Source organism: Pantherophis guttatus, chromosome 1, assembly GCF_059756535.1.
Source record: "Pantherophis guttatus breed Tessera chromosome 1, ASM5975653v1, whole genome shotgun sequence".
Lineage (NCBI taxonomy): Eukaryota > Metazoa > Chordata > Lepidosauria > Squamata > Colubridae > Pantherophis > Pantherophis guttatus.
Window position 1 is genome coordinate 251,125,538 of NC_142063.1, and position 12,757 is coordinate 251,138,294.

Genomic DNA, 12,757 nt, shown 5'->3' on the forward strand with positions numbered 1-12,757 from the left:
ACCTATTTTTGTTTGGATCCATTCATTTTCTACTTGTGAATAATTTAAGCTTCTGATGTAGTGGGGTGTTTTCTTCCTTTTCTGCATCCCCTGCTTTTTATAACAATTTGACTTGTTAAGAATTCTGGAGAACTCAAACACTTACTTTAGCACTACTTTGGTGAGCCCTAAAAATGGTATAATTCAAAACTGGATTTTGATTTTTTTTTTTTTGCCAACTGAATATAGCTTTAAATTAAAAAGAATTATATGCATGTTATTTGAGGAGAGGGGAGAAAGAGCAATTTACATTAAAAGCCCTCAAATTATGGCCATTAAAAATGAAGACGGGTCAGTTGTCCTCTAAAAAAAGGTTAAGAAACCAGATATGCACAGAATTTTTTTTCCTTATTAAAGGTTTCCTCTTTAAATAAAGTTTTTTTGCCTATCAGCCTGTGACTTGGCATTTTGTTTTTAAAAACACTACTTTTGCTTTCCCTTCCCAAAGAAACCTTATGTGATAAGAAGATAGAAGTATGAAGAGTGGTTTCTCCATTGTAAAGAACATTTCATGAATTCAATTAATAGAAAAATGAGAGCTCCAATAAACAAACAAATGATAAAAAATGCATTGGGGGTGGGGGAGTTGATCTCTGAATAGCACCATATAAATGACCTTTACAGTTTCCTAAATGAATTACCTCTGAAAATCCTGACATTTGCAAATTAAATAGCACACACAGAGACTCATCAATAATAAGTCCTGTTATTATAGCCACTGTTGCTTGAAATAAATCTAATTGACCTGTGGTACTGCAAATCACTTTCAATTTACTTCTAAAGTTAAAAAAAAAGCCTAGCACAAAGGACAGAAAAAATAACAATAAAACCAAAGGAGACTTTCAAAGATATAGCTTGCTGGTTTCACAATAGCATGCTCCTAAATGCCTCATTAAGTATGTTCTTCTCTCCCAATTCAATATTTATAAGTTGCCATGATGTCTTGGAGATTTTAATAATTCTCAAAATGTTCTATCAAAGCTGGTGCAAAATGCAGCAACATGGCTAGTAAATGATGTGTTATTTTGTGGGTATAACACCATTATTCCATGAGCTGCATTGGTTGTCATTGTGCTTCTGGGTACAATTCAAGGTGCTGGTTGTCATCTTTAAAATCCTTCCTGACCTAGAACTGGGCTACCTGAGGGCTCATCCAGTCAGGCAGAATGAATGTGCTTCAGATCCTGCTAGCCAAAGAATACGTGTCTTTTCTGCTTGTGTAACATTTTCTGTCCAGAGATCAGGATGATCCTGACCTCACTGGCCTTTCGTAAGGCCCTGAAAGCCTGATTCTCTGCTGGGTCTGGGGCCCTAAGAGTGTGCAGGGATAGAGAATTAGTACAACTTGTGAAACAAATTATGTTTCCTTTCAAAGAAGGTATATGTAGTTTCCATATCATGAAGAAAACAGTACCTGTCTCTTCTTTTCTGTTACCTTGTATCCTTATGAGTTACACAATAATTCTTTCCAAACTGAAGTCTCTTATTAATGTATAATGTAAAATGTTGATCAACATTTTATACAAACCTGATGTAATTCTGTAGCCTTTGCTCTTACTGTAGATCTTCAGGGTGTAACAGATTAATGATTCATTGCAATCTACTAGTTTAATGAAATAAACAATAATTTGGAATCCTCTCCAGTTGCCTTTATTGGGCAAGTTTTCTACCACATTTAGCATAAGAAAATCCATAATTTAAGATGCTACGATACCCAATATTATGAACATAAAATAAATGACTTCAAATGTTCAGAAAACAAAATACTAAGCTATGTGGCAATCATTCAAGAAGAAACACCCAAAGTGACTGCATAATTCAACTAACTTAGAAAACATATTTTTCTTTTATGCATACTATATTAAGCAGAAGTACTTACGCTGGCCCCATTGACCACTGTTGGGGTTTAAGTAATTAGGATAAAGTCCTTCTGGTTTATCTAATCTATTTAACACTTTTCGAATGTTCATAACCTATTTCAAAACAAAAAAAAATAGACTTTTTAAAAACCTAAATATATCTATATAATACATTTACATAAAAATGTATTCAGCCACATGTATGATTATATACAGAGCCTCATCTATTATTATATATAAAGATATTTAAAACTATAATAGATTTTGATCTGATAAACACAAAAGTTAGAAAGTATCTTCCTGGGTCAGTGATTGGAATAGATAAGACTATTGTCCATAACAAGCATTCTGGAAGCAAAAACAAGATGCTGCTTATGAATATAAAGATCTAATGCATAAATGTGGAATGAGCCTAAGAGAAACCTTGGTTGCCTCTTGTCTTTTTCCTGTGCTTTCTAATACCATAGGACAGCCCTTAGTAGAGCAAGATTTGAGCATCTATATACTATGGTCAAATACGGACGATTCTCTCAAGTGCCATGTCTTGAGAGAACATGTGTTTGTGGAGTATCAGAAATAGAAGTTATTGCAGATGTTCTATTCAATTGCAGCAAGGGCCCTGTACTTACATATATTATTTGACTGAACCATACATTATGACTTTTGTTAAAGATTATCTTATTTCCTTCAGGGCACAAACATATATGTAGTCATTATTACATGTACAAACTATTACATTTATAGTCAGAGCTGTTCAACAAAGAACATGGGTATAGAACACATTGGAGTTGCATACAAAGGTGATGAATTCACTTAAGTACATATTGCTTAACTGTTTTTGAACTTTAAGACTCATTTTATATCTCTGCATTCTATTTTACCTTACACTATTTCAATATTATTTTACCTTATTTTTTATTTTAATTTTATTGACTGTATTTTAATATATTTTATCTTATCATAGGCCATTTTATCACATTTCATTGTATCTTACCTTATCTCATTTAACTGTGTTTTATTGTGGTTGATGGCTATGGGCAATTGACTAATCAATATATTATACTGCACTATACTATACCCTACTCTACCCTACCATACCCTATTGTACCAAACTTTTCCTGTACTTTCTTTTCATGTAGCTAATAGAAGAGCTCTTGAGTTTAGTTTCATTCTCAGCAAACATTCAAACCAACCAACTGAAGACAACCCCCCCCTCAAATTCTTTTTCTGATTTATTTTATTTTTAGTACTATTTATTTACTTCCACTATGAAATAAGATGGAGGACAGCTAAAAATAAAACATAAAATAGAAAGATATGTTTCTATACTTGAAACATAAAGGCAAGGAAATAAAATATCAATTGATGTGTGATGAATCAATGAAATTATTGTACTAAACTTTTTGTCTAGCTAATCAGTATTTGAATTAAACTAGTCTCTTGCTGAATAAGAAGATCTCCAACAAAGGCAAAGAATTATTCTTTTAGCTGCATGGGTAGAAGAGAGAAACATGTGAATCTGAGATTTTATTTTAATGCTAAATCTTATTTTAGTGTTACATTAATACTTTCTCAAAGTTTCATTTGTTAGCAGTACAAGGTCACTATAAGTAATTTCAAGAAAGTTCTTGAACCTTAATGAAAGTGACAAGAAAGCTTTTTGTGCTTTGAAACTAATATGTCCAGAGGATTTATAATTAAATTTAAAATGTATAATTGACCAGCAATTGATAGGCCATTTAAAGTAGAAATCTAACCTTTTCAGCAAACAGCGGATTTCCAGATAAGTAGCTTAAATGTATGAACTCCAAATGGAGTGTTCCAAATTCTGCCAAAATACTGCTTCCACCTGAAGCCCAGGGCCAGTTTCGACCAATGCCACTAAAAAAGAAAGGTAGGGTAAAATTAACTGAGATGGAGGAATAGAACAATTTGATTTAAAATAGTGTGAAATTGAACATAATCTACATTTCTTCTGTCTTAGAACTCCCAGCTCTCTTTATCCTCCAATCAAACGAGGTTGAAGGAAACTGGAGTCCAACATTTGTGTGTCACTATTTGCTGAAACAAGATATCTGTCAGGAGTTCAAAAGCACAAGATATGCTAGGAATGTCTCTTTTGAACATTTCAGCATTGTCTTCTAAGCATACACATTTTGCTTTTCCTTCCCTATCAGTATTGTTAGTTAATTAGCCAGAAATGATCATTACTTAAGAATCTAGTTTCATCAATACTCTCGGGGCAGCTATACTGTTACATCATTTTTTGTGATGAATACTCTCATAAATGAAGAGAGTAAAATGAAGAATTTTGTTAACAATATCTATCCTGCTGTCCTCACCATTCTCTGCACAGCCTTCCTATCTGAAACAGTAATACTTCCAAACCACACAATATGGCAGGATGCTTTCAATCATCCCTCTAAAGAAAGTGGTATGGGCAGGGGATGAAGATAGTGCTCTTCTCATACCATGCAGAAAATGCAAGCGCTGCTGTGCCCACTTCACCAGTGTTTCACTGTTGAGCGACCAAGCTAACCTGCTTGTTAGCTGCACACCCAGAAATATGATACTGCATGAATCATTAATACACAGAGGTGTGTAGCTGAGCCTGCCTTTTCTGAAATAGACAATGTTCTCTTTTGTTTTTCCTACATTTAAAACCAGGCTATTTTTATTATACTAGTTCATTAAACCCTCTACCTCCTTCTGGTAATCACCCTCATTATCATCCTGAAGAAGGCCCATTACTGTTGGATCATCAACATATTTAGGAAATTAGGGAGCCAGAAATGTTTGGGTTTTTTGCTTCAAGACCTCACACTTCTGATGAGATTTCCATTAATCTTATTTTGACAAATAACTACTGTATTTTTTGGAGTATAAGATGCTCCGGACTATAAGACACACCTACCTTTTTTAGTGAGGAAAACAAGAAAAAGAAATTTGCCTCTGCCTCTGCCTCCCAGCAATTTTGCCTTGTTGCAGCAAATAGGAAATAGCCTGCTTTACTTTCATTTGCATTTTCAGCATAGCTTTTTTAGCACAAGATCTGCTCCCAGAAATTTATCTCCTTGCAGCAAGCAGCAGAGGCCTGCGCAAAACAGCTGAGAGCAAAACAGCTGAGATTCGGGAGGCCGATCCAATCAACTTGTGCTAATTAGGCTGTGCTGAAGCAGAAATAAGCTGTTTCTTCTTGCTGCAAGGAGGTAAACTGCTGGGAGGCAAAGGCCAAAGGGTGGGGGCCAGTGAGTGGGCGGGACTACATTCAGTGTATAAAATGCACTTAAATTTTTACTCCCTTTTAGGGGGGAAAAAGGTGAGTCTTATACTCTGAAAAATATGGTATATATTTAAGAAATTTAATATCCGATTAATGGAAGAAGGGTGCCCAGACTATTAGTGAAATGTATGAAAACTGCTAACCAAAACAGACACATTTATTAAATATTACAGAACTAAGGTCTGTAGGCTATTTCCTATTTGCTGCAACAAGGCAAAATTGCTGGGAGGCAGAGGCAGAGGCAAATTTCTTTTTCTTGTTTTCCTCACTAAAAAAGGTAGGTGTGTCTTATAGTCCGGAGCATCTTATACTCCAAAAAATACAGTAGTTATTTGTCAAAATAAGATTAATGGAAATCTCATCAGAAGTGTGAGGTCTTGAAGCAAGATATTGTATAGAAATAATGTCAGTCCAAAGAAGAGTAAGGAAGAAGCTAATCTCCTTCTCTTAGTAAGGAGCTCTATAATTAAATGGCTACTTTGAAAGGAGTAGTCTTATGATTCTACCAATTGAAAACCTGTGAGTGTGTTGTGGCCCGCCAGCGGCCTGTGGCTGATCCCGACGACGAGGAGGCTGGTGTGATGTCGCGCCAGCAGCCTGTGCAGCCAGTGCTCACGTTGGACAGTGAGGAGGCTGAAGAGGATGTGGTGCCAGAGGCAGAGACTCAGCCAGGGCCTTCAGAACCTCCAGAGGCTCCTTCAAGTGCAGAGAGTGAAGTGGAGGAGCCTCTCCTCAATGCTCGAGCACGCAGGGCTGCCAAAAGGCAGGAGTGGCTACTCAGGAGGAGGAGGTCTCCTCGAGAGTAAGGCTTGGGGCTAATTGGCCACTCTCTTAGCCTATTTAAGTTGCACGCAGTTAGCAATTGTTGCTGGAAACAACGTTTAATTATTGTGCAGAGTTTTTGGATAATGAGTTTCTTATCACATCTTGGTTTCTGGGCTGGTTGCCGACCTTTGTCGGACTTTGTTTATTCTTTGTACTTTATAGAAGGCTGATAAGGACATTTACACTGAAAGCCTGCATTTTGAAAGGGGTCTGTTTGTAATAAACAGAGTTTTTGGAACTTGGTGTGTGTCACACTCCTTGGGATCCGGAGCTGGGGCAGAACAGAGTGACCTCCCAAAGCTGCATAGGAATTCTATACCAAAACTACAGGGAGTTGTGCAGGAAATACCGCCCCATACCATACAGTTCCTACTCCAGGTCTGGGTTACTAATTTGTAGGTTACAAAATCCTCCTCTTTCATTAGTTAAGAAAGAAACATCTTTCTCATTTTAATTCATATTATTTTATGTGATGAAAATTCTTATATGTTGACTTTTTTAAACTTTCTTGATGTGACTTGTTTTTTAATTAATATACCTGAGCTATAGAGCAAACTGCTGATTTTAGATACTTTATTAGTTGAACTACATTGATTCTGAGAAAATATAGCTGATCTGTATGAAAAAAATGATTGACTCAAAATTTTAAGAAAGAAGGTTTAGAAACACCTGTCAGTTGAGATGATTCTGCAATTATGAGTTATGTTTCGGGAACAGTGATTTGGGAAAGAAAACATCCCAATTCATAAACTTAATTGTGACCTCTATAGCAAATGTGTATGGTTTGTTTTCAGAATCAAAAGCTATTAATGCTTCCAATCATACATCTTAACAGTGTGGCAACAAGACCTGGATCAGAAATGGACCACTTAGTATCATGGAAGATTGGGATATCCACCATTGCTTTCAGTTCTAAAAAACAATCACGGATTCAGACATAAGCAAGATTTTCTAACTATCTCACTGATCCCTGGTATCAAAGCAAGAAACATTAAGCTTAATGGTTTGACTGAAAAATGACCAAGTCCACAGGATGAACCTGTTTTTGCTAGCGATGGAAAGCCTCTGCCTTGCTCCCTGCTGTTCCTATTGATTTACACTTAAAATTAGCTATGTTTGCAACTTGCAACAAAAACACAGGACAAATGACTACCTGATAGCAATTCAAGGGATCAAGGAACTTAACTGTCAAGGAATACAGGAAAGTTGATCTGCAAGATCAATTTATTCCATATAGGTTAAATGGTAAGCTTTTACCTTTTGATATTTAATAATGCCCAAGGAATTCCTGTGGGGGTATTAAAAGCGGGAAGCAACTTCTCTCCTAGTTCTACTGCTTTTTTTCGGAATATCTAAAAATGGAAATAAACAAGAGTTAGGCAATACAGGAGAAAATGAAAACAAGGTTTCTATATTTTAATCTGAAATTTCAGATAAAATTCAGAATATTTTTTCTAAAACTCTTTAGAAATATTTGGCAATTTGCTAACTCAAACTCTGTTAATACAAAGAGTATTAATTACACTTTTATTTAAAAAAATTGATGGGAATAAGGGTGAACATGAGATGATGCTTCAAATCGTTCTGAATTAGACTTTACTGACAGCTAACAGAATGCCAACTTAAAACACAGAAAAACAGAATTATTGTAACAAAACAGAAGAAACAAAAGTTGAGGCTAGAAACCAGGAGACTAAGAGTTCTAGTCCTGCCTTAGGCACAAAGTCATCTGGGCAACCTTGAGATACTCACTCTTTTTCAGCCATAAGAACGAGGCAAGAGCAAATCTGGGGGGGAAAACTAAAGGGACTAGTCCAGGCAAATGCCAGGGGTCAATACTGATGCAAAGGCACCAAACAAACAAACAAATGCCACATCCAAACTTACCTCTTCTCCAGAAAGATAGTATGCTGAAAGTAATCCTCCAACAAAACGGATGTTTACTTCAAAAACTGAGATTTCTGCATTCTGGAAATATAAATATATTTTAAGCTATACATTAATTTGAACACAAGAAATGTAACAACTTTCTCCTATTATTCTTAATACTGTTAGTATCTGTATTTTGCATTATACTGAGGAAAGTTATGCTTCATTCCTCTAAAATCTTGTTCCATAAATAAGTACAACCTTATTTATGAAATATTAGTCTATAAAAATAAGAATAAAAGAATATCTTATCTAAAGGGAATTCAATCAAGTAATTTGAGATTTATAGCTATGTGTGTTTATAGTTTCCTGCACCTGAGTTATTCTCTCATTTCTCTCCCACTTACTTCCAATTCCACATAGTATGTGCATCTGAGTCTGACCCAAAGACTATTATGACCCACCTATAATGACCCATCTTATGCTCTTCTTCCCCTACCTTTCTGAGCTTGTACTGCACTGCAGCCCCTGCTCCCCCCCCCAACTCATGTTTGGCCTGTGGTCCCAGAGCCTCCCTCATCCCCTGTGGCACCTATGCATTCTTTACCTGGAACTTCCTCTGTCTCCTGCTTAATGACCCATGTGTCTTGGGGTGATGATAATAACTGGGATTGCATGGATTGCTATCGCTAAGAGATGTGGTCATGTGTCACTGCACTTTTTGGGCACTTTTTTTTAGTGATGGCAATCCTGGTCCCAGTTGCAATCATAACTCAAGGATTATCTGAACTCTTTTTTTTTTTTTAAAAAAAAAGACAAAGCAAACATGGAAAAAGAGGCTATGTGGAGTCTTGATTTAGAAGCTTTTCTTTTACCAGTTAGGCACCCGTAACCTCTCCAATAAATGCATAAGGCACGGATAAAAAATTAGTGTAACTTCAAAACTGATAAGGAAGGAAAGCACATGAGTCCGGGAATTAGTGTAACTAAAAAAGTTGGATTATGTTGCTTTAAATATTTTACCTTTCCCCTTTTGCCAACTCTCCTTCAAATACTGATAAACACACACACACACATATTGACAATCCACTGTTGCAAATAAGATACAGAATTTTCCTACTATTTTTGGCAACCCAAATATTCAAGATGTTCATAACATATTCTTGATATAATTGGGGTTCACCATCTGTTGCTCCATGAATCCTCCCATAGACTTATCAGCTGCAAGATTATTAGTGGAAAACTGGCAGCTGTGCCCTTTGCTCCTATTCTCATTCCCTTATCCTCATATTCCTTATTTTCCTTAAAAAAAAGAAACCACATTAATACAATTTTAAAAATCATGTTTAATATAAATTGTAATTTCCCCCTGTATTATTGGCTTCCAGAAGCACCCACACTTTTTACAAGATGGATTATCAATTCCTCTTCCTCTCAGGAATCCCTTCTGACGAGGAATGGCAAACTGACGTTCATTGGATCATGGGAGATATTGTGGCCAAAAAGACAGCTGAATATCACATCCAGACTGTTAAAAATTCTCTCTGGGTTAGGAAGATGTCCTGAGCTTACACTTATATACTCTGTGCATCTGTTTTGTTTTGTGAGTAGACAGCAGAAACGGATGTTTTTGCAGTCTCTTGCTATCAGTTAGGTGTCATAGGAATCCATCATGCTCAGAGCTATTAATATAGCCTTTCATGGCCTCAGAGTTCTCTCACACCTTATCTTTTTAATCACTTTGAAGGGTTTTTTTTCCCCCTTATGGTTTTTAAAACTTTAAAAAGAACTTCAGAACTGCAACTCTAGAGTTTGCTGGGTAGTTTCTCTTCAATCCATTTAGAAGAAAATTATGCCCTTCAAGTTTGATAAGAATTATTTTCTTTGCAATTTTCTAGAGCAAAAGGGTGATTAAAGTGCTGATTTCAAAAAGTTTTAAAATTGATTAAAGGTTCAGATGAATTTGAATTAAAGAAAGACTTTGAAATTAATTAAAAGGATCCTCTCTTGTGGGAAGAGTTCTTTTGTTTATATTTTGAACTGACAAGCAAACTTTGAAAGGTGGACAGTGGAGGGCACCAGATGGTTATCTTAAAAAGAAGGTTTCATATTTGGTTCCAAGAGGTTTTGAGTTATTTAACTCTAAAAAGAAATCAAAAGGTGTTATTGAAGAGGAACAAATCCCATTGAATAAAACTGAAATAGATTTTAGGGTGGATTCAAAATTGAAACATTACAAGAAAAAAAATGGAAATATTGGATTAAGAAATGGAATTGGATGATTTAAAAATTAAAAAAAGATCTACAAATAATTAAAAAACAATATGGATTATTTTCTTATATTGGAATATGAGGGATTTGCTGGATTTACTATACTGGAATTACAAAAGGACTTTGTTAAAGATGGTAAGAGTTTTGAGTGAAGAGCCAAAGAGAATAGGAAAAATCAAATGTCAGAAATTTATTTGCTGAGAGAAAGGAAAAAATAGAAAATTGGTTCACTTAATTATGGTTAAAATAATAGGTTGCTATCTCTGGTGATATCTAATTTTATTGCAATGGATTTATTTGTAATATGTTATTTTTATACATAAATAATGGTTTACTGTTTCTTGTGATGTTTAATGTTTTTTTGATTGGGACTGGATGTTTGTTACGTTTGTTTTTAATTAGGGATGGACTTTGCCTATTTGAAGAGAGGGATTAGGGGGAATTTGCTTAAATGGAAATTGAGATACAAATATTTGTTATTTCTGATCATCCTTTCTGGACTTTTCTTGATTAATAATGGGAGTTGAATATATAGAGATGGGCTTATAGAAAATGGGGTGAGGTATGGAAATATTTAGTTAAATTTTAAGGCACAGTGAAATTATTAATATTGATTATTCTTGCTGAGAATTTGTTCTGTTTTTCTTTTGTACTTCTTTTCTTTTGATTTTTCTCTGCAAATTGAAAATTTTTGTATACTATATAATTTAATATAATCCTCAAGAAAATTATGGAAAACAATTGTATCATAGGTTAAATGATTATGAGTACTGAAATGAATTACAGAACCATGTGAAGATACTACTGTTTTAAATTTTACCTCCAAATAAACATTTTAGCAAATTTCCTGAAGCTAATAATAATTGTACCAATCTCAACTCTGGTACAATATATTTTACAGTTTCCCGAGACTCATAGAAAAAAGATAGTGTCCAGGGCTGATATGAAAACCTTTATTTTTAGCAGTTATCCTCAAACCCATCAGGAGGGCTATGGGAAACCATGTGGGTGAAAAAAATATCTGTGTTATACCTAGAAAATCTGTATGAGAAGGGTGTAAGATTAGGTTAGTAGGGTAAAAAAATGGGGGGAGGAATCTAATGAATACTCAGTCAGATGGCCATACCTATCAATAATGAAGAAAATCTCAGAAATGAAATGCTTTGGATCTTGAGATACAAGTGAAAGCAGAATATATTTTCTCTCTCCGGACTAACAAGTTGGGCAGAATCTAACATAAGTAACATGTTCAAAAATCTAAGGAATACGTTTGCATACATAAATTATTATATATTATTATGCATACAATGTATACATAAAAACTATGCTATAAAACATTAGGGTAATAGAATTTTAATATTACCGGTAGTTGTGGTAAAAGAATTGTGTTCACTGCCAGCTCCCTATTCTTGATTCCAGTATAACATACAGCACACAGTCTCTGCACCTAAAGCAACTCCAGAAGCAGAAATGTCCAGAGCACCACTTTGTTCTGTTTTATTGCATGAGTTTCAATTGTTGAGCTGAAGTGTTTGAAATACCACCAGGTACTCAACCTTGCCCTTCTCATTTTATTTAATTTAATAGGGAGGGGCTGTTGGGTGAACTCCAAAAAGTTATAAATGCTTCAGTAAAGTTTTAAGTTTACTTTGCCATTGCACCTCGTACAACGAAATTAAATGCCATCTTCAATGTATATCATACATAAGAAAACTATAAAAAAAAAATCAAAAACACATATCCTTCACATTCTACACAATTGAATTGAAAACCCCTGATACTGCATTAATATTGCACTATACAGTAGAAAAAGCAGGAAGTAGTTGCAGTCTCTTCAAAAGAGGCAATTCTCAGGCCATTTCTGAAGAAACCAAATGGGGTCCCAGAGGATGAAAACAGCTCTAGGTCAGTGGCTAATATGCTCTTCCTTCTTTCTTCATTATCGGTGGATGGTTGATCAACTCCAGGGTCTCTTGGATGAGACACATTTTCTAGATCTTTTTTCGATTTTATTTGAAGTCTCGTTATGGCACATAAACTATTTTGGTTGCTCTGTAGCAGACTTGGGCATTTTACAGTCCATGGGCCACATCTAGCCCTTCGACTGTCCCTGTCTGGTGGGGAGAGGCAGTGGTGGTGGAAAATGGCAGCCCTCCAGAACAGTTCAGTTTCTCAAGTGGTCCCTTGGGAAAATTAATTGCCCATTCCTCCTCTGTGGGATCACCTGAGCCATAAAAGACCCAACCTAACTTAACCCAAACTAGGGGGAATGCATCCCTGTTAGTTCTGCTGGACTTATCAGCAGCTTTTGATTCCATCAATGATGGTATCCTTCTGGATAGGCTGTTGGTGTTAGGATGAGAGGTTCAATATATTAGAGTGCTTCCACTTCTATTTAGATGGCTGTTTCCTCACAGCAGTGGAATTGTTGAGTCCCTCAGGATTCTTTTGAGCTGAATGATTATTCTGAGGTTAATGATGATACTGGCTTCTGTTTTAACTGTTTCTGTTGTTGTTAGGCATTGTGAATGCTCTAGGTTGAAATCTTAGAATATAAATCAAAATAATAAATAAATAAATATCATGTGTAACACCAGACATGGAGCTTCCA

At 35.4% G+C, this 12,757-nt stretch overlaps 1 protein-coding gene across 1 annotated transcript in view; it reads right to left on the bottom strand.

The window, feature by feature from the left end:
• MAN1A1 (mannosidase alpha class 1A member 1) overlaps nt 1-12,757 on the bottom strand; it is a 64,680-nt gene that overhangs the window by 11,890 nt on the left and 40,033 nt on the right. Inside the window, exons 4-7 of the mRNA XM_034418704.3 lie at nt 7,894-7,974; nt 7,264-7,358; nt 3,656-3,779; nt 1,919-2,012 (exon numbers count right to left, since the gene is read on the bottom strand). Of these exons, the coding sequence (XP_034274595.2) occupies nt 1,919-2,012; nt 3,656-3,779; nt 7,264-7,358; nt 7,894-7,974 (394 nt within the window). The remainder of the gene's footprint in view (nt 1-1,918; nt 2,013-3,655; nt 3,780-7,263; nt 7,359-7,893; nt 7,975-12,757) is intronic.